At 48.8% G+C, this 22936-nt stretch overlaps 1 protein-coding gene across 1 annotated transcript in view; it reads left to right on the top strand.

Moving 5' to 3' along the window:
- Positions 1 to 693: 693 nt before the first annotated feature.
- Positions 694 to 22936, top strand: part of LOC126536698 (annexin A4-like) — a 39995-nt gene continuing 17752 nt past the window's right edge. The window contains exons 1-10 of the mRNA XM_055073853.1: positions 694 to 767; positions 1443 to 1634; positions 5597 to 6204; positions 14379 to 14432; positions 15160 to 15238; positions 17822 to 17916; positions 18199 to 18403; positions 19983 to 20062; positions 20222 to 20278; positions 21493 to 21682. Coding sequence (XP_054929828.1) covers positions 1478 to 1634; positions 5597 to 6204; positions 14379 to 14432; positions 15160 to 15238; positions 17822 to 17916; positions 18199 to 18403; positions 19983 to 20062; positions 20222 to 20278; positions 21493 to 21682 — 1525 coding nt within the window. The 5' untranslated portion in view covers positions 694 to 767; positions 1443 to 1477. The remainder of the gene's footprint in view (positions 768 to 1442; positions 1635 to 5596; positions 6205 to 14378; positions 14433 to 15159; positions 15239 to 17821; positions 17917 to 18198; positions 18404 to 19982; positions 20063 to 20221; positions 20279 to 21492; positions 21683 to 22936) is intronic.

Below are 22936 nucleotides of genomic sequence, written 5' to 3'. Positions count from 1 at the left end.
GGATAGAAACTGGTTGTTGCTTGCCTGCTTGCTTCCTATTTATGGGGCGTACACGCTAGAGGGGATTGGCTATGAAGCCGGCAGTAAACGGCCGGTGCGGGGTGGGGGTGGTGGGGGGTACACTCGAGGGAAAAAGAATATGTGAGGGAGCAGTTGAAATTGTGCAATGGATTAAAGTAGACAGACTAATTTTCTTAGGAAAACGTGTGGTTTTTTGAAAGGAGAACAATCTAGAAGGTGATAAATTTTAATCCACTTAAATTGGAATTTCCTAAGATAATAAATAATAAATCATTAAGTTAACCATGGTATTCTCATGGTGTCACGCTGTTTGCATACTGCGATGCAGCGAGCACCTTCTCGTTTCGGGATTTGACCTCACCTCACACCGTGCGCGTTATTCGCACCATATTTGTACCAATTCACTTTTTTTATTCTGCGGCCGCTACGCAAGGAAAGCCATCATAAAAAAAACTCCATCATAAGAAAGAATTGAGGATGGCTTATTAACATATTAAAGAATACATCTTATAGTGAATCCATTTTTATTAGAAGTTAGCCACTGGTGCTCATTGATGATACGGAAAATTAGAAGGCAGAGAAACGAAGCTGACAGTTTTTGACACGTTTATCGCTTTTATGCCTTTCACTTAAGATGAATGTGAAAGAGGTGCTTCCAGCACGCACCACGCGCCAGACGCGGCGTAGTAGAAGAAGAATTTGGCCTCAACCTATTCGCCGGCCACCGGTGGCAAAATTTCTCCCTGGTGAGTATGCGGCGCCAATCCTGCCATTAAATCGTGCTTTCAGTCAGACAAAAGAAGCGGCTAGTGCCGATATCCATGCTTGCGAAATGGTGCTTGTAGTGCTGACCTAATCCTGACGCATAGAAACCGTCGCGCCGGTCTCGTCAGTGCTGCTACCTGGAACATCCGTCTTACAGCGTCGGTCCGACATCTTGCCAACTCAAAGAAACATCTCTCGACAAACGTCTTGGACGCCCAAAGGCTTAGGAATTTCCCCTAGGAAATCCTTTAGGCTTTCCTTGAGGGTTTAAACCCTGAAGAATAACAGTGTGCTATGCGGGACGCCGTACTGAAGAACAGTGATTTAATTTAAGAGGCGCCCTCATCTAAATACACGAGAGCTTTAGCATGCTGCTCCCATCGGAATGCCACCGCTTCAGTGGCAACGTATGTCGGTGACTGCGTGCCCAGAAGCAACCGAACCCTGCAATCCCTGAGTCACTGCGGCCGGTGGTGGCACTGGGATGACTTCTTATTATAGTTGGAACAGGTTCGTCGCTTATGCATAATCGTCCCGTAATGACGTTTCCACCCTCAAGGGAAGCGACAGTTAACAGTTAGGGCGTTCTGTGCCTGTGCTATAAAACTCCAAAGGGCAATCGTGTTCGTGAGGTACCTGTACATGACCCGGTGCAGGTCCTCCACGGCTCTTAAGCGGCACCACTGGAGAGATGAGCTACCCTGGTAGCAACCCGCCTCAGGATGGCTACCCCCCATCGCGGCCTGGGGGCAGCTATGCCAGCGGCTCTAGTACTTACTCCCCACCATCTAGCGTAAGAGCCCCGGGTTACCCCTCATCCCCAGAAGTCGGATACGCTTCACCAGGAGGTATGTATTGAGTGCTTGATTTCAATAATACCAGCGGTGGCGTGCGGTTTAGTTACACAAAAAAGGAGCACGTTTATATAGCAGAAAAGGAGTAAATGCAACTACCGGCCTTGTCATTATGTGGAAATTCATGAACACATAGTACTTGAATTTCGACAGAATGACAGGACAGATCGGTGCATCTACTTCTTTTCAAGTACCTATTCAAGTGCATATTGTCACGGCTCTCTTGAGACAAGAGCGGAGAGCGGTGTTTAATCGAGATAATTAGAACAAGTGCTCAGTGAAGAGCGCTTCTTCCTCTTCACAATCATACTCTCAACGCAACCACCGGGCAGTGAACCGCAGGTTTGTCTGAACATCCCAATCACACGCTCTCCTCGTTTATAGGATGACACTTTCGTTTGCTTAGAAAGCAAATGGCACTGCTTCCCTTGACATTTCTTTGACCCGCCATGGTTGCTCAGTGGCTATGGTGTTGGGCTGCTGAGCACGGGGTCGCGGGATCGAATCCCGGCCACGGCGGCCGCAAACCACGATCTGATTATAAGGCATGCCGTAAGGGGGGACTCCGGAAATTTGAACCACCTGGGGTGTCTAACGTGCACCTAAATCTAAGTACATGGGTGTTTTCGCATTTCGCCCCCATCAAAATGCGGCCGCCGTGACCGGGATTCGATCCCGCGGCCTCGTGCTTAGCATCCCAGCACCACAACCACTAAGCAGCCACGGCGGGTGATAATTCCTTTCGAAACAGGGCAGTATCCAGCTACTCCGAAAAAAAAATTATTTTCAGCATATTAAGGCATCTTTAGGCCGTATACATCACTTTGACGTTGTGAGTTTTCGCGGTTTTCTGACGTCGCGTGGCAGATAAGCGAAGTGGGTGCAGCACGAATAATGTTCGCTAGTAGCAGATGGCTAATGTTGAAAAAGGGGTATATGAGCGGAAATAATAATTTTTTTTATTTATGCATAATCATGCATGGTCGCGGTTTACACTTCATATCAGATTAGCAGTTTTCGCAGTTTTCGTGACGTCGCATTACGAACAAACGACGTGGGGGGGGGGGCGAAAATTTCGGCTAATCGTGGAGGGCTAGTGGCAGAAAGGAAATAGGGACAGATTGTAATAGCTTTAGGTTATAACGCCCCTGCTTGAAGAATGATACCAGCTGATTCATCTGCATCACGTCATATCTCCTCCTTGCCTCTGGCCCAGTAAGGCGCTCACTATCTTGCAATTGATTCAAGACATGGCACATCTGCCTACGTCCCGGTCAAGAACATGGGACGCTATAACGGACCGAATCCACCGAATTCAGATTTTTCTCAAGCGTGCCATCGGTTGGCCACAACCACTGATATTTCAAACATCACTATTACCGTGTAAGACCGTTTTTCTGAATGCGGACCTATTGGCAACTTCAGAATTAGTTATACACTTGGCAACACTGTCCAAATAAACAAAGATGGCTACTACTTCCAGGGTCGTGGCGGCTATTTCACTTGTTGCTGTGGTCACAGTTCATGTTTGTGGCGTAGAATTTAAGTGTTTCGTCGACGCCGAAAGGGTCATTGGTGCCGATTACTTTATTTCGATCGGTCTCAAGGATTTCGTCAACGAAACCGCGTAAATCATTGCGCTGCGCGTGCAAACGTCTGGCCTGCCTAGAGAGCCGCACCAGCCTTTTTTAAAGAGAAAAAAGCCTTTCGATCAAGCGAACCAGCTGGCCTTCGAAAGGTGGAAGCACTTGTTCACGGCGTTGCTCCATCGCTATACAGATATGATGCTTGCCTGTTTTCGAGCTTCATTGGCAAATTCACACTGTATACCTTGTGTTGCAGTGTATCACACAGCGTCCCACAATATATTGGTAGTAACGTCTGTCATGCTTTCAGAAGGTAAATACGGATATTATGCACTGATATAACAAGGCTAAAAGCTTTTAAGTTACCTGGTTGATGTGTCTTGGGATAAAAACAAATGCGAGTTCCGTTTGTGAGGGGAGTTGCACCTTTATCTTTATAGTTAGCTAAACCGTGTGATAAGGCAGTCTGCATCTGATGACTGGCGCGTGTTCGTGCTCGCAGTATGCAGTGTTCAAGGTATACATATAAAGGGTCCAGGCTTGGTAACATAGCATGATACCCGCCGCTCGCAGGAATTGTCAAACGCTGGTGAAATGTGAGCAGTAATAATAACAATCAAGAGGACCAAGTTTTGAGCAATGTCACGTTTTGAGCAATGTCACGTGTGTTAGTGTAAGTGCATGACTTGGAAACAAATCGAACCAGTTGTAATAGAATTTGGCCGTGGACACAGTGTTGGAAAGCACTCTAGCAGTGCTGTGGCCAGGCAGAGGGCTCCAAATCTGGAACGAGCGCTGTTTGCAGTTGCTTCTCAACCTCTTGCGAGCTTCTAAATTGACAACTCACCGCGATGAATTTGAAAACAACATTTCTTCTTACGTCGCTAAAGTAAAGCGTGCTATCAAAGCGATATGTCGCCTCGCGGCATAACATCTGTCGTGATAAACTTGAGATCTTCCGAGCTAGTTATCGTTAATGCTACTGGTGCTTGCAAACAAAAGCACATTAGCGAGAATACTCCTGCTGCTTAAGGCATCAGTAATATATTAATGCTAGGCCAGAGAACTAAATAACCAAACCAAATGAAGCTTAGCGTACATCAGTGCTCTATTAAATCACCTGCCTAAACAAAGTGTATTCCGCGATTTGAAACGCCAGCAACATATTTAAAATATACAAAAAGTAAGCAATAGTCTACTCGCCGGTATTAAAGAAGTCGTCCCGAGTGAAGTTTTTCGAACAAACCACCGTCTATAGTGTCGGTAATCTTTTTACTTACCAATGCGCTAGTTTCTTATCCATGTCACTTTCCGTTATGCGTCATATACTATTTTTGAGAAACGATAAATGATGAATGACTGTCTTTTCACCGCGATGAGACGCCATAATGGTATACAGCAAAATTCTTTCATCCCTCTTCTTTTTTCGCAATTGTGCGTGGCAGCATCAGGACGATTTGAGAACTGCGAGGCAACGTTGCGGCGCACGCAGTAATGCTAAGAAGTTGTGGCTGAACCTAGATCGGCTGGTTCTCGGTGCGACCGCTAGGGCGCGAGCATTTCGTTGGAGTCGCGAATAGAGCCGCGATTTCGTAGCGATTACTTTCGCGCACGTCTTCGCCACTCTTATTGTCCGCCGTTCACGCCCGGTTGGTCCCATTCATGACGTGCACCTAGTGTCACTCTGACTTTTTATGAAGCCGGAAAAGTGGGAAGCAAATAGCATCGGAAAAGGCATCGATCGCTACAAAATAGCGCCTGGTCAAATAGGCTAAGTACGACTATACGTGAAGCTATAGTAACGTGCACATTATCTCAGTAGCTGAAGACACCTACGTTTCGCCCTCATATGAATTCCGTGACAATGCCACTGCCACTTTCCTGGCGAGTGGCAAGGGCCGCCATATCCTAGCGGTGCTTTTTCCGATTCCACTCCTTTTCGCGCTTTTCTCCCTTCGTTAGTGGTCAGAACGACGTCCCGCCCGTGTTGCCAATATGATAGCTGGCCGTGATCAAACGTTGATTGATAAGAGAGGTATAGAATCGTGCCGAAGCCATCACAGCAATATCGCGACCAAGGTCTGCATTGAAACGCTTATGCTTTCAAGCCGATTCCAGAAACATTTTTCGCGTCAGTAATGAAACTCTGCTTCATTAAAATCTTTAGCACCATGAACGCTAAAGTGGGCACTAGTCAGTAAGTGACGGAACACAGGGAACGGCTTATGATTGGCTGTCGCCTATGTTGTCTTATCGCATCGCTTTGTGTGGGCCGGCCACCTGCTGTAGCTCGTGCTTAGATGGGACCGGCCTCGCCAATTCTCGAGGCTCGTCAACCTAAGGTCAACGGCTCCTTCCTACGCTTCCCAGGCTACGGGCAAAGTTCAGTCGGCGGTATGCCACAACCGGGCGGTATGCCACAACCCGGAGGCATGCTGGAGCAGTATGACGGCTATCCGCCCTACGGCCAATCGTCGAGTGACCGTTCAGCGTACGGGCAACGTTCGGGCGGGGGTATGCCGCAGCCCGGAGGCATGCCCCAGCCGGACGGCGGCTATCCGCCCTACGGCCAATCGTCGAGTGACCGTTCACCGTACGGGCAACGTTCGGGCGGGGGTATGCCGCAGCCCGGAGGCATGCCCGAGCCGGACGGCGGCTATCCACCGTACGGGCAACTTTCACCACCACTACCGCCACTGTGTGGAGCCCAGCCGATGCGGCGTTCGTCTGGCGAATACGGCACGCTGCCGTACAGATCAACGCCAGCATCCAGCCCATATCCTCCAGCTCCCCAAGGCAGCTACGGTGGACAAGGGGGCCGCTACGGCACTGACAGAGACCTCGGTTACGGCGGTGGGCGGGAAAGTGGCTACGCCATCGATCGGGTTAGTGGATATGGCAGCGAGAGAGGCGGCAATTACGATGGTGGCCAGGGTTGTAGCTATGGTGGAGCCAGCACAAGTTACGACCGAGGACGGGTGAGTACGTAGCCTCTCATAAAAATGCTCTGTATACAGCAGTGGCAGAGCCAGTGCTATAAGGCAGCGAAGGTAAAATTTTCTCGTCAGAAGGCTATCAGCACTCGCGTGTGTTGTCCGCTTTTTATCCGGCCAAAAGGTGGCATTTTCTTTCTCTACCTTGCTTAATTATACGACAGTTAGTATGTTCTACATGGAATCAACATGGCGCCAACTCGTTCTTTGTTTGAGATCATGTATGTACCGATACCGTAGTACCCAAGTAAGAGCCGTCCGGAAGCATTTAAGTGAAGAAGTTCAATTATGTGCAATGTCAGGAAACCGGCAGCTTTCGCATCGGTTGGAAAGAACTCAAAGCAAGTTTTTTCAGATCGTGCGAGAAAGCAAGACAATCCACCTGGGCGGATCTATTGGATTGAACACTGTACAAATATATTTTGAGAACACAGGAGACCGAGGCTGTTAATATTATTGAAAGACACTTTTCTTAAATTGTACAACGTTTCCTGAGGGACATCGTCGAATAATTCATGTGGCTCCCAGCACTCGCCTAAAGACATAGCACGAGGTCGGCGGTTTGATTACCGTCCACGAAGGCCGCATTCAGATGGGGGCGAAATGCAAAAGCGCCTAGCTTTTGGTGCACGCTCAAGAGCCCGAAATAGTCGAAATTATTTTGGAGCACTCCACCGCGGTGTCTCTCAAGCCCATATTGTGACGGAAAAACAAATGAGTGAAATGTAGCCGAATATTCGCCTAATAAGGCTATATACAGAGTAGGGAAGCCAAAGTGGCGCAAGGGCTTACGAGCAAAGTTCGTCCCACCTTCTTCCTTTACGTCATCGAAGCGACGTGTCGAAATGTTCAATTCCAGTACTTTCTTTTTGTACGTTAAATGCCATTAAGTTTATCTACATGGATCAATAAAATCTAGCCCTCTACTTATACGACTACGATGAGCTTGACGCCTCGTTTTTCAGCTGCTGGTTAGCTTTGGGGCTGTAGAAGATGTATAACCCTTAAGAGCCTTCGTAGCAGTCTATACTATATAGAGGGCAGAATTGACCGCATTTCCGAGCCCGATCCCGACGTTGCAATGATCCCGCCCGTCCCGAAGCGGTACAAAAATTGGCGGCGCATCCATCTTCTAGAGGTGATTGGTGAATTTAATTCTATTAGCAACCTATTTTATGGTTCGTGGGTAATTGGTGGTGATATTTTTTATATTATTACGATATCATCGAGCGATGTTCAAGAAACGAGCCACCGCAAAAACGACGATGAAGTTGGTCGGTGCGCTTGGCGCGAGTGAGTGTCGGCCTGGCTGCCTGGCTTCAGTGTGTATAGCCTGTAAATAGCCTCTTCTGTCTGTCTTTCCACACGCAACATTCTGGTGGAGGTCAGCGATCTCCGTCCTCACTACGGAACTCCGAAGTGGTCGGCACACCGAGCTTGTCACCATGCCTCCCGGTGACGCGCCCCCTTCTGCAACGGCTTAGGCTTGTCCCACTGCTCCAATCGTCACGGTCGCCCCACATAGCGACCCAGATGTGTTCTCTGGCCTGGAGGGACAGGGTGTTGACGACTAGATCAAGCTCTATGAACACGCCAGTGCTAATAGCAGGTGGGACCCAACGATTACGCTCGCCAATGTCATCTTTTATCTCGGCGGCACCCCACGCGTTTGGCACCAAACGCATGACGACGAGATAACCAGTTGGACAGAAGAGAAGCTACGAGAAGTCTTCGGCGACCCCATTGGGCGCAAGGCTTTGGCGAGAAAGGCTCTTGCGTCTCGTGTCCAGCCATCTACGGAGCCGTACGTTTCCTACATCCTCGACGTCTTGGCTCTATGCCGCAAAGCTGACGATGCTATGTCCGAAGCAGATAAAGTGTCACATGTTCTAAAAGGCATCGCCGATGCCGCTTTCGATTTGCTTGTTTTCGGCAACATCTCGACTATCGACGCCATCATCAAAAAATGCCGTCGCCTTGAACACACTAAGAGCCGCCGCATTACACACCACATCACGCGGCTACCCAACACTGCTGCTACATCGACATGTGAGGGTCGACCACGTCAGACCACCACCTGTGACGACGTCACCCGTATTGTTCGCCGCGAACTCGAGGCCGCCTGTTCGCCAGCTTTCTCCACGACGCCTCCCGATCCGCCAGCAACCACCATAGCGATGATTCAGGCCGTCGTCCGACAGGAATTTGAGAACATGGGTCTGAACTCCGTGTGTTCCACGTCTCAACCCAGCGTTTCCCAGTTCTCTAGTAGCCCTCCTCGTGCTCGGCAGTCTTCTTCCGCCACATCTCGCCGCAACCCGTCCGATTGGCGTACCCCTGATGACCGGCCGATCTGCTTCCACTGCTGTCGCATCGGTCACGTCGCTCGTCACTGCCGGAACCGATGGCCACCACCTCCTCGGACATACGCCGCCGCTTATTCCCCCACCTTTAGACCTTCCGTTCCCTATACCACCCGCCATGAATCCACTGCCGCTGATGCTCTTGCTCCGAACCTTCGCTACAGCAGCTCGCCCTCCCCTCGACGCCATCAGTCTCGTTCGCCCCAACCCCGTCGCTTCTCTTCGCCGCCTATCGCCTCCCGGATCCAGCCGGAAAACTAGGCACCGCAGCTTCTGGAGGTGAAGCTGCGTTGTCGACCCTGCCCTCAAATCGTCTGCTCACGTTACCCTCGAACCGAAACCTTCTTGACGTTGACGTTGACGGCTATCCTGTCACGGCACTCATCGATACAGGAGCACATCTTTCTATTATGAGTGCTGCCTTCCGACGACGACTGAACAAGCTCCTCACTCCATCGTCGGCACGCGTCGTCCGCGTTGCGGATGGCGGTACTGTGCCTATCATCGGTATGTGTACGGCACGTGTCAGCATCGCCGGTCGCACACTCCTGTCCTCTTCACCGTAATTGCTCCTTGCCCCCACGACCTCATTCTCGGCCTCGATTTTCTCTCCGCACATTCTGCTCTTATTGACTGCTCTTCCAGTACCCATCGCCTTGAGTTGCCGATGCTCGCAGAACCTTCTGACGCACCCCACTGCCGCTTACGCTCCACCGGCTTTCTTCGCCTGCCGCCAAAGTCCATAGCCTACATTGAGCTGTTGTCTTTCCCACCAGTTCCTGACGGCGAGTACCTCGTCACTCCTCTGCCCGACATTCCAATAAGGTATGACGTTACAGGGGCTCACAGTATACTTCATATTACTGGGAACCGGCACTCGCATGCCTGTCTGTAACTTTGGATTGTCAAAAGAAATTCTACCGCAAGGTATTTGCCTTGCCACCGTTGATTGTCTCGGCGACCAATACGTGGTAGCGTTATCGACCGAAGGTTCTCCCGAGCTTAGCATGCCCCTCACGCCTGCCTCGGGTGCCGATCCCAACATAAAGAAAATGGTTGCGACGGACCTGTCCACTGTGCAGGCTGAAGAGCTTTGCCAAGTGTTATCGTCCTACCGAGATATTTTCGACTTCGGCGAACGCCCTTTAGGCCAGACGCTCGCGGTCAAGCATCGTTTTCTTACTAGCGATGCTACACCTATTCACTGATGACCGTATCGAGTTTCTGCGTCGGAACGCCGAGTAATTCAAAACGAAGTCAACAGAATGCTAGACAAAAACATCATTGAGCCTTCTTCGAGTACCTGAGCGTCATCTGTGGTGTTGGTTAAGAAGAACGACGGCACGTGGCGCTTCTGTGTAGATTACCGTCATCTGAACAACATTACTAAGAAGGACGTCTACCCGCTCCCATGTATAGACGACTCCCTTGACTGCCTGCACGGTTCCAGCTATTTCTCGTCTATTGATCTTCGTTCGGAATACTGGCAGAGTGCTGTTGACGATATGGACAGTGAAAAAACCGCGTTCATCACACCTGATGGCCTATACCAATTTAAAGTAATGCCGTTTGGATTATGCAACGCCCCTGCCACCTTTGAGCGTATGATGGACTCCTTGCTCCAAGGTTTCAAATGGTCCACATGCCTCTGCTGCCTCGACGACGTCATCGTTTTCTCGCCAACGTTCGACACTCACCTTGATCGTCTCACAACTATACTTGATGTATTTCGAAAGGCGAAGCTGCAACTTAACTCGTCCAAATGTCGTTTTGGCCACCGACAAATTACTCTTCTGGGCCATCTCGGTGACGCTTCCGGAGTACAGCCTGATCCCGACAAAACTCGCACTGTCAGAGAGTTTCCAGTTCCGAAGACAGCCGCAGACGTACGAAGTTTTGTAGGGCTATGCTCGTGCTTTCGTCGTTTTGTTCCAGATTTTGCGACAATTGCTAGACCCCTAACTAATCTTTTGAAGAAAGGCGTACAATTTTCGTGGGGCACTGGAGAAGCTGCCGCCTTCTCTCGTCTCGTCTCTTCTAACCACACCACCCATTCTCGTCCACTTCGACCCTGATGCCCCTACAGAATTGCGCACAGATGCCAGCGGTCATGGCGTAGGTGCCGTTTTAGCCCAGCGTCAGCGTGGCCAGGATCGCGTTATTGCTTAAGCGAGCCGCCTCCTAGCACCATCGGAGTGCAACTATTCCGTTACGGAACGAGAATGCCTTGCTGTTGTCTGGGTGGTTGCGAAGTTCCGTCCTTACCTTTACGGGTGCCCTTTTTCCGTAGTCACTGACCATCATTCTTTCTGCTGGCTCTCATCGCTAAAGGATCCTACAGGCTGGCTTGGTCGATGGGCTTTGAGGCTACAAAATTTTTTATATTCCGTGGTGTACAAGTCTGGCCGCCTGCACCAAGACGCTGACAGCTTGTCGCGTTACCCTGTTGACGACTCTGACTCCCCCAGTATTGCCAGTGCTTCTTGCGTATCCTCCGTATCACAGCTGCTTCATTTCGCCGATGAGCAACGCCGTGACGCCTACATCAGAGCGCTCATCGACCGTTTTCAACACTATCCGGCCGATGCTACTCTACGCCTCTTCGTCCTCCGCGACGGTACTCTGTACCGTAGTAACCTTCATCCGGACAGCTCTGAGTTCCTACTTGTAATACCTAAACACCTCCGCTCCACCGTTCTAGAAGAGCTCCACGACGCACCAACGGCAGGACATCTCGGCGTATCTCGAACCTATGACCGTCACCGTTTTTTCTGGCCGGGCCTTGCCCATTCCGTACGACGTTACGTCGCCGCTTGTGAACTTTGCCAACGACGCAAGAAGCCTTCCCAGGTCCCCGCTGGTTACCTAAAGCCGCTGGACATCGCTGCCGAGCCCTTTCATCGTGTCCGCTTAGACCTTCTCGGCCCATTTCCGGAACCTACATCAGGAAACATGTGGATTGCAGTCGCGGCGGACTACGTGACCCGCTACGCCGTAACCCGTGCTCTTCCGACCATTTGCGCAACTGATGCTGCGGACTTCCTCCTACATGATATCATTTTGATGCATGGTGCTCCGCGTCAATTGCTAACAGACCGTGGCCGTACGTTTTTGGCCAATGTCATCGACGACATCATGCGTGCCTGCTCAATACGGCATAAATTTACCCCCTCCTACCACCCCCAAACGAACGGCCTCACTGAGCGCTTGAACCGCACCCTTACAGGCATGCTATCCAAATACGTTTCCGACGACCACCGTGACTGGGACCTGGCTCTACCTTACATTACCTTTGCATGTAACTCTTCCCGTCTCGAAACGGCTGGCTTTCCCCCGTTTCACCTCTTGTATGACAGCGAACCAACGCTACCACTGGACACAGTGCTTCCGTCCGCCACAGCTTCAACTAGCGATTATGCCCGTGATGCAATCGCCCATGTTGACCATGCTCGCCAGCTTGCGCGCGCTCGTCTGCAAGTGTCTCAAGACAAGCAGAAACAACGCTACGACCTCCGTCACCGTGATGTCCATTTTGTGCCCGGCGCCCTCGTGTTGCTTTGGTCACCATCGCGTAAAGTCGACCTTTGTGAAAAACTGCTTTCCTGTTACACAGGCCCATATCGCGTGCTCCGCAAAGTGACCGATGTCACCTATGAAATCGTTCTAGCCACGCCCACTACGTCCTCCGCTGTGACAACCAGTGACATTGTCCACGTTGCCCGACTCAAGCCCTACAACTCTCCACGGGCCTTGGATATTTAACAGCACCATGACGGGGCTTTTGCCGCCTGGAGGGTAGTATTACGATATCATCGAGCGATGCTCAAGAGACGATCCACCGCGAGAACGACGATGAAGTTGGTCGGTGCGCTTGGCGCGAGCGAGTGTCGGCCTGGCTGCCTGGCTCCAGTGTATATAGCCTGTAAATAGCCTCTTCTGTCTGTTTCTTTCCACACGCAACAATATCATGATTGCTATCACAAACGGCAGCAAATACCCAGAGACACATACCCAGTGATCCAAGATGCCACGGAAGATGTTGACTGCAAATACCAAGTGGCAAATATGCTCCCTGGTCTAAGTTGGTATGAAAGTCTGGTTCATAGCAGAGCGGCACATACACGTACGGTGAGATACCCAGTGCCCCAAGTTTCCCTGAAAGAGAGTCATTGAAGAACAACGCATACCAAGTGGCACATAGCGAGCAACCAAATTTGGCATCAATTAGAGTTGTTGAAGGGCACCATGGGTGCCCTTCAGTGACCCTATTATGGGCCGGCATGTGCACATGCCGGCCTGGAGTTGCATATATTCAGCAACCCAAGCTTGCTCGAAAGCGGTTCATTGCAGAGTGGCTCATGGCCACTCTGTCCAACATGTCGTTGAAAAGATTTATTGAAGAGCATCACATGCCAAGAGTTATGTACCCAGTCAACCAAGTTGGGGCCTGCAGTTCATTTTTGAACCGGGTTCCCACCGCACAGCCGTCTGGTGCCCAACCCATTTGACCATGGGCTACCTAGTGAACCAAGTTGCATGGCGGGAAAGAGGTTAGGCATCGACACAGATACATAAACGCATAGAGACTAACTGCAAACTGGAGTAAGTTCCCAAATATACTAATAGCATTAAAGTTTTGCATCCTACGCCCGGCCTGGTACGACACTGCCATGTCTTTGTTGCGCTGACCAAACATGTGATTAGCGTTCTTTGGGCACTCACCCAGTTTGCGCTATGTCTCTAGTATGTATGTCTGCGCTTAACCTCTTACCTGCCAACTTTGCTCACTAGGTAGCCCATGGCCAAATCAGTAGAGCGCCGGGCTGCTGTGCTGAGGAAACCGGGTTCAAAAACAACCGTCGGGCCAACTCGGGTCATTGGGTGTGTAAGACTGGGCATGTGCTGCTCTTTAATGAACCTATTCGACGCTAAATTGAATCACTGCGTATGTGCCGCTCTTAAATGAACCTCTTTGGCGCCAAGTTGCATCACAGGATACGTGCCGCTTTTCTTAATAATCGTCATCTAAAGCATATACAATCTACAGTTACGCACCTATCATAAGATAGATCGCCAATCGCATTAAAGGCTCCGATTATATCTAAAACATGGATGCACTGCCAATAACTTCCTTTTAGATTATATAAAGATTTGTTGAACATGTTTAAGAAAAAACTAATTAAACATACTGTAGTGTGCTATAGCGGCGCGCGGATGGCGTTCACTACAATACAAAACCGACTGTATTCGGAAAACACACACCGTCACATCATAAGTCATCACGCTAAAACGAAAACTAGTCCAGCGACGCGGCCCTCAAACATATTTAAAATTTTGAAACAATTTCTGCATATCGCGCTCGAGCACCATTCCACAATAGCGTCCATGTTTTGGGCGTGATTCGGGCTTTGTACGTGACCCGGCACGAACAACAAAAATGTTCAATGGCCCAAGCCCTGCCAAGACAAAACGACGTCGGGCTGCCCGAGCCCGGCCCTCGGACCGTGTCGGGTAGGGACTTTCGGGTCACCCGGAGCCAGTACACACCTCTAGATTGCACTATCAAGCCAGGACTGAGCCTGCAACCACCAACACCGCCACAAGGCCTCGCAACTCCGTTCACGCCGATACTGAACAACACTTTTCTTGAACCGATGATGTGACGACGCGTGACAGTTAGTGCCTTAACGATTTGTCGCGTGAAGTTTCTGAAGTAAACACTTCGCCTTATTATTCCAGACGGATAAGAAGGACTTTATTATTCTATTAAATATTTCAAATACGATTTCTTCGTAGTCTTCCAGCTACAACGCAAGATCCGGCTTGACGGGAGGCGGCTACAGATACTGCGTAAGCGCATCAAGGAATTTTTCTTCTTACTTTTTTCTGCTTGTGTAGTATAGGGCGCTGTTTACTTGCACCTACTCAAGGTGCCATATTATGTTATTTAGTCACCTGTTATTAGGTTACCTTTTATATTAGGTTCATGTTAATATATGAGAAACTCTTAGGGGGCATAAATATGGCTGATGATGATGATGATGATGATGATGATGATGATGATGATGATGGTGGTGATTATGACGATGATGATTATGTTACCGATGCTGCCTACTTATGGGGCACAATCCCGCAAAACAATATTGAGTCACGTCGGGTAAGTGTTCTGTTGCCTCACGAAAGAGAAATTTTTACCGTTGAATGCATTTCTTCAACACGTGAATAGAGCCCGTTAAAGTTCACATCTGCATAAAAGAGAAAGAAAAAAAGAGGTAAAAAAATGGTAGCGGAGCATTGGGGAGGTGCGTTGAGGAGTAAATGTGTTTCAAATGCTCTATCTGGAGCACATGGTGCAGTGCTCAGAGTGCTTGAAATCATGACTCCGAAAAGCAGCACAAACACATGCAGTGTAGTTTAGATAAGAAGTGGTCGATGCTTTTTTTTGCTTGCTCCGAGGCGAAGTCGCCCAATTCAGGCAGAGACAAAGCCTCGCTTTGTTTGAATAAATCATTTAGCCGTTTATAAAGTTGGGAAACCTTACTAACATTTTTATCCGATTTCGTTTTCCTTGCACTAGCAAGGAACGCTGAGGCCGTACCCAAACTTCGATGCAAGGAAGGACGCTCAGGCACTGAGGAAGGCGATGAAAGGATGGGGTAGGTTTATATCAGTGTTTGTCAGCACCTCCTGTACCTCGACTTAGAGTCAGTTACGGCTCTGCACTTGTCTCTTCTATTCCACATTTTAAAGTCACTCACACACACCTCCTACAGCGTGCCCGAAGCAGGTCTGGTAGTCCACTCTAACTTTAATGCTAAGCATTGTCTCCGAGTGAATCCTGCTTTTATTGATTATATGGACACTCCGGGCGCATTTCTGTCGTCGGCGTCGCCGTGAGGTTCCAATGAAGTCCAAGGGCGACAAAACCGTCGCTTCGCGCCGTATGCTGTATTTCCGAGTGAAAGCGTGTGAGCGTGAGCCGACGAACGCGGTCAGGATCCATGCCCTCTCCTATCACGCGCGAGGCAGGAGTGTCAGGCGAGGAGGAGGGGAGTCTTCTCCGGCGGCTGCTAGGGTGCCTCGATGTCCTCCTCGCCCGCCGCTCCGTACAGAGGGGAGACAACCGGGGCGTCTACTACGGCGTTGGCCACGCGAAGCGCGGACGCCGTATAGTAGACGCCTTTGGTGGACGCCGTAGGGACGCGTTGCCGACGCTCGTGTGTCTTGAAAGCGACGTGCGACGTGCCCAAAGTGCGCCACCACGCGGGCATCATATTCAAAGCGATCTGCGTTGTTTTACGGATTGCGCATAGCACCGGTAGCCTCGTATGCGCTGTGCTTTCGACGTTTCGTTCACGTTGAAGCGAGATATGCATGAAGGTCAATTCGCTTGCTGCTGCCGCGATTCCTCACTCCAGAATTTCGGCAGCGAGTTTCCACGCTCATCGAGCAAAATGTGTTCATGTTTACCTGTGCTCGCGTAACAACGTGCTGTTTAATTTAGTTAGAACACGTTAGTGGGCTAGTCAGTTTGAATTCATGAGAGAATGTGTAAGCGCAGCTGAACGAGAACGTAGAAAGAAGCAGACACACAAAGACAGCGCTGTCTCTGTGCGTCTGTTCCTTCCTATGTGATCATTCAGTCATGCTTACACATTCTATCATTGTTAATTTAGTTAGTAAGCAAATGTTTTCAAGTTTATACGGCCGCTAAAGCTACTTACTATCCTTACTTCGTATAGCTATCCACTAATTTGCTATCGAAATCGGTGCAGAAACTTGGAGAATGACAAAGAAGCTCGAAAACAAGTTAAGGACAGCGCAAAGAACGATAGAACGAAGAATGCTGGGCATAACGTCGAGAGACGGGAAGCGAGCGGGGTGGATCGGAGAGCGAACGGGTATTGCCGGTATTCTAACGGTATAGCCGACCTCTAGGGTTGCAGAATGGGTGCCAAGAGAAGGGAAGCGCACTCGAGGACTAGGTGGGGTGATGAAATTAAGAAATTCGTATGCACTAGCTGGAATCGGTTGGCGCTGGACAGGAGTAATTGATCACAGGGAGAGGACTGCGTCCTGCAGTGGACATTATATAAGCTGATTATTATTATTATTATTATTATTATTATTATTATTATTATTATTATTATTATTATTATTATTATTATTATTATTATTATTATCGGTGCATTGCCTTTCTGGCGAAGCTGCGATTTTTTTTTTTTGCGATGTCGACTAGTGTCGACGCGCGAACTTACGTGATGCGCTGTCTGAAGAGCGCGTCAAGTTTCGCGCTGGCGGCATCGCACCCCGTCGTAGGGGGGCGAAGGTCTTTAGGCGTGGGGTGGCAGGTGACCGCGCAGCTCCCTTTATGGCCCTCGGCCGTGGCTGTGCATGGCGCGATATTTCTGGGTGTCTTGGTGGGTGTTGTTGGTTGCTCTGCCCACGCTTCGGTGGCGGAGTGGCCGTTTACTGCCCCATCTACAGAGAGGCAGCCGCGTCGCGTTCTCGCTTGCGACAAACGCAGCGTGCCGCTTCAGTTGTCAGCGTTTCTGGCGCTGTGCCAGCAATGTCTTCCTTCGTCTTCCTGGACGTGTGCGATGTAGAAACGCGCGAAATCTCTGGAAGATGACGTATAACCGGGTGTGATCGCTTAGGAATATCACCCCTGAATACTACTTACCTTTGCACTTTGCGCTTGGCTGATTACCGTGGGCACGTCACGGGACGCGTTCGTCGGCTAAGCAATAAATAGCAAAACGACAAACTGTGTCTTGGGCTGCTCAGACTCCGCAAGCTCGGCGCGAGTCGTCGTCGCGTGCTGCCACGATTCAGGCGATGCTTGGCATTACGCAGATGTCAAGTTGAGTCGGGCAATCTTCAATGCGCTAGCATTATGCGTGCGGAAGTGGAAAAAAAAAGTGTATATGTGTGAAAAGAGAGAAGCTGGTCATGTGGTAGAGGGGATATATATCCCCTCTCAATCTCTATAGCACATGACCAGCTTCTCACATTTCATACATATACACTTTTTTTTCCACTTTCGACACTCCTAACGCTAGCGCATGATATATATATATATATATATATATATATATATATATATATATAAGGATCAGGCAGGACGGGTGCCGAGTGAGCCGCTGGGCAACACTTTGCAATGGGGTGGTCGCGGTTTAAGTGAGGGATATATCTCGCATTTACCGCTAAATGGCCACTGAATTTTTTTTTTTTCTTAGGCACTGACGAAGACACCCTTATCAATATCCTATGCTCACGGCCATCATCCCAGAGGCTTGAGATTGTCAGCACATACAAGCAGATGTTAGGCCGAGTAAGTCCACTTGCATGTATTGTTTGCTAGCATTTAATTTACGTCGCGTTCAGGACCACTTGGTGCATTAGCTTCAGTCGCAAACGCACCCATCGACCTATCGAAGCGTCACCGCGCACATGCACAACTGCGCTTGCGCGCGCTGTTCGCACGATCCCCGAATGCGACTGAAATTACGCTGACGCAACGCATGCCTTTGTGAGCTGCTCGTAAGCCTCAGACCGGCGTGCCGGCGTCTTTTTGCCGTCTGTTCTTGCACTTGTGGCCCGCTGTACTCCGCAGGACCTGGTCAATGACATCAAATCTGAGCTTTCCGGAAATTTCAAGTCGGTAATGGTGGGCCTGCTGTTCCCGATGCACGAGTACCTGGCCCGCGAGCTGCGCAGCGCCATGAAGGGTATCGGCACCGACGAGGACTGCCTCGTGGAGATCCTGTGCACGCGAAGCAACGACGATATCAGGAGGATCAAAGAGTGCTTCCACCAGGGTGAGATTGAATTGCCCAGATGCTTAAATTCGTGCATCGCTAGCCTTTAATTCTGCAATGCGCCGCCACGCTTCACTCTCGTTTTCATGTTTGCGGTGTGGAATGTATATGTGGCCATTCTATCGACTGCTGTTACCGTTGCATTTCAGTTATACTGCTTAATTTGTCGGTTCCTCTACTGTAGTTTCGAAATCGGGCACTTTCGCGAATGTTTCCAAGTCTCTACGGCAAATAAAACTACTCTCCTTACTTCGTATATATAGCTGTCTACTAATTTGCTATACCAATCGATGTTTCGCCTATCGGGCGAAGCTCCGACTATTATCTATAAACCGTAAACCGAGCCGAGTCAACGTGTTGTTCATCATATACAAGCAACCAGCGGTGATCTAGACCATCGTACTTTATTCTAAAACAAAGGTGAGATAATCGGGGAGTTGTCAATTGGTGAGATTTTTTCCATGATGATCGTTAATAGAAAAACGGCTGTTCCCCTACACAAAACTCCTCATTGAGAAGCGGCCATGCGGAACGCACTGCAATAAGAGTGCCGATGGGCGCTTGGGTGACGACCCTGACTTTGGCTCGTGGCGCGCATTCTAAACATTAATCTTAAACACAAGTGCTTGTTCGTCAATCTCCACGGTAACCAGTGAGAAAGGGCTATAAATAAAGGAATCTACACACTCTATGTCCTCCGTAGGATGTCTGGTGCTGCATTTAAAACACTTTCCTTTCCTGTACTTAGTATAGGATCAACGGGGCGTGCAGCTTTTCCCAAATTCGTACGATTAACAGAAAACGTTGTAAGCTCCTTGACGAGGACCTCCTTATGTATGTGCCCATGCATTTCAACGAAAATTTCAACTGTAATGAAACCCGCCGTGGTTGTTCAGTGGCTATGGTGTTAGGCTGCTGAGCACGAGGTCGCGGGATCGAATCCCGGCCACGGCGGCCGCATTTCGATGGGGGCGCAATGCGAAAACACCCGTGTACTTAGATTTAGGTGCACGTTAATGAACCCCAGGTGGTCGAAATTTCCGGAGTCCTCCACTACGGCGTGCCTCATAATCAGAAAGTGGTTTTGGCACGTAAAACCCCATAATTTAATTTTAATTTTTCAACTGTAATGCATGCCCTCAACTCATTTCTACTCTCGTGTCACTGTTTGCTTCGCATTGCAAACAATGACGACCAATTTTATGGCCCAAGAAAGCGCTGAAAATGCAAATAAAGCGGCACCGTCAAAATAGTTTCTGACAACTGCTGAATTCTTCGAGGAAAATAAATGCCTATAAATGCCTCCCGAACTTAAAAAAATAGATGCCGAAAAACCTAATTCCTAGCTGTAGCAAGCAGGACTTTGACGTAATAGTTCTGCGGAGACCCGCAAGGTGGAGAGAAGTAATTAATAAAGGGAAAATCAGACATCCACCACTTCGTAGCAATTTCGTAGCACCAGTTCCTTTGTAGCAATTGCTACGAATAGGTGGATGTATGATTTTCCCTGTGTCAAGCAGGACTTTCTGTGACCTAGCAGCGATCAATCGCAGATTGATCACGCGATTTTCCTCTGCAGTTTTCGGGAGAGATCTCGAGGCGGACATCAGAAGTGAAACGTCGGGCCACTTCCGAAGACTCTTGGTCTCCATGTGCAACGTGAGTTACAAGCGTCGTCAGTAGCAGATAAAAAAAATACCAGCAATGAAGTAGAAATCACTGAAGGATTATTGCTTACCACGCATTCTACCGACCACATTACGTCACTATCGGACATCCGAATGTGCATACCAAGTTCGTCCCCTCTACTTTACATAGGCGAATCGCGAGGAAGACGTCACTCCGGACCCCGGCAGAGCGAGGAACGACGCTCACGTGAGTTCGCCAGAATTTGGTATCTCACGCTCCTCTGACTACATTTGGCAGTAGATTTCTTGTCTTCGATATCCAATAAAAACGAAGACGCATTCACGAGAACGGTGTATTAAACCTATGCCGCCACTTTTAAGGCGAAAGCCTTTCTAGGTTCATGGTGAAGTTTGTGTTAGCAGATCTGACCGCCGGAGTGCCCGCCGAAGCGTCGTCACGCCATATGAAGGCAGATGAAAGAATGAAAAATGATTGATAGTGACAGTTAGTGAATGATAACATTGTAATCGAGATTGGTAGAAGTTAATAATGACTAGTAATGACTACTGATGACTTGTAATGACTACTAATCACTCAGAAATGACAAATATGTCTAACGGTGGGTTGTAATGACCACAATTGATTACAAATGACTAAAAAGTGCTTACTAGTGAGCAGTAATGACTAATAATGACTGAAATTACTTGCAATGACTACTAATAAGTATGATATGACCAACATGTCTAACGACGGCTTGTTGTGGCCGCGATTGATTACAAATGACTAAAAATGCTTAGTGAGCAGCAATGACTAAAAGAAAGAAGAGAAAAAGAAGAGGCAAAGAGAAAGAGGCGAATGATAAGAGGAGGAAGAGGAAGCTTTCGCCGTTCACCTGTTAAGAGAGGTCTTGAGAGACCTTGTAATTTTTGAACCTTTCTTTTGAGCTGAGAGTGCAGCCAGTATCCCGCGTCGATTACCTGACTACGTCCTCACGCACTTTACAAACAGGTCTGGTTCATCCTAGCTTTTACGGGAGCGTGGCGGGTAGCTCTCAACCCAAGACAGACAGCTTGATCCGCCTTAGACGACGGGTTCATGTAAACGCTGTGTCTGTGAGCCTTCTGTCGTCAAATATAAACCGTCCCCTTCACGGCCGTTGCGTTTGGTATTTGCGAAAAGACGAAATCCAGACGCAGTTGTTACACAAGTCTTGGTATTGAGTACACAAAGCACACGCCACTAACACGAAGCATGATGCTTAACGATACGCAATTTACAATACACAGTGCATGGGCACCCTGCTTTCTCTAGGAAAATGAACGGGAACACTACGCATCTGTCGCATTTCAGTTACCTTGACATTGCGCTACTTACGAAAAACACGCGTCGCTTCTTCATCCACGCTATCTACTTTTCGAAATAGACGCGCTCATCGACTCCCGGTCTAATATTTCACGCAGCTCTTGCAGCAAGCGGGCATCCAGCGCTGGGGCACCGATGAGTCGATGTTCAACCAGATCCTGGCTAGCCAGAGCTACGAACAGCTGCTACTCGTATTTCGCGAGTACAACGTCCTTACGAACCAGACCATCATCGAGTCCATCTCGAAGGAGATGAGCGGAGATCTGCGCAGGGGCTTGCTCGCCATAGGTGGGTGGCCACCGATGCCCTGCTTTGTGCTATACGTGTAGACACTGTTGTCAAGGCGTCTTAAGTTTAAGTTTCTCTATGTCAGACGCCCCGTGACAGAATAAAAACGAACTGTTCATTATTTAGTGTCAGCTGGAATTATACGTCAACGTTGTCGACGTGGCTCATAGATTGCTTTCTCAAGAAACCAGACAGAGCTAGAATACCGGAATTTTAATTTCGCGAACACATTCGCAGTTTAGCAACCGTCGTCGATAGTCTTTAATTTTGATGAGAAACTAAATAAAAAGAAAGGTTCAACGAAGTGCATGGTTCAAAGAAGACAAGCTCGACGTGGGTGGTGGTTTAAATGATTCTATGATTAAATGCTGGCTATATCTCTATATCTTGTATCTTTGTGTTTCTTTTTCATGTTCATTATATTCATTCATTTCGTATCTCATTTGTATCTTATTTAACGCGCAATTGCGTAAACCTTGTCTGCCTTAGCGCCAGAACTTGATAGACTCCTCCCAATTTTTTTTTTTTTTTGAACCAACACGTAAAGTAGGCTTATGCTGTGTATTGGCGCTAATCACACCCGCAACTGCAATTTCCCCCCGCCCAGCGACTAATACTCGCTTGTTCCAGTTGCCTTTCTGAAACCATTGCATCGCGCGAGCCCTGCTTAGTACAAGCGAATTTACTCAATTTCGCAAAAGCGTGTCGTACGGATGCTTTGCTTCAACATGTCCATATATACGACGGTGCACACTTTACAAAAGCATATTGCAATATGGATAATTCCCCCACTATATTGGCACTAATTATGCCCGTAACGGTAAGTTAAGCCACTCCGGGACCAATCCTCGCTTCTTGTCTTGTTGAGGCCTACGTTTTAATACCATTTGGGTCTCGCTACGGCGCTCTGGAGGCTAGAAAGGGTAGTTTTTGTTTTCTGGAAGAGGTTACGAGATATCCATATCTCAGACATGCAAAACACATGTTAGTTCAGCTAAGAAGACCTCGTCTGCGAAGCCACCTGCGAGAGAGCTTAAAGCACATTACACTCTAGCTTACATCTACTTAACGTTTCGCATTACGTATACGTCAATACGTAGAAGGTGTTTGTTGTTGTGATACCCAGCGGCCAAATTTGGCGTCAGAAAGGCTCGTTGAAGAGTGTCGCATGCCCAGTGGCATATAGCTAGTGTGCCCAGTAACGTGGAAAGTTGGGCGAGTTGGTGACTAATCATCAGGCCAGTTATGTGAGTG

This window comes from Dermacentor andersoni, chromosome 4, assembly GCF_023375885.2.
Source record: "Dermacentor andersoni chromosome 4, qqDerAnde1_hic_scaffold, whole genome shotgun sequence".
NCBI lineage: Eukaryota > Metazoa > Arthropoda > Arachnida > Ixodida > Ixodidae > Dermacentor > Dermacentor andersoni.
This window is presented reverse-complemented; position numbering and strand designations above follow the sequence as displayed.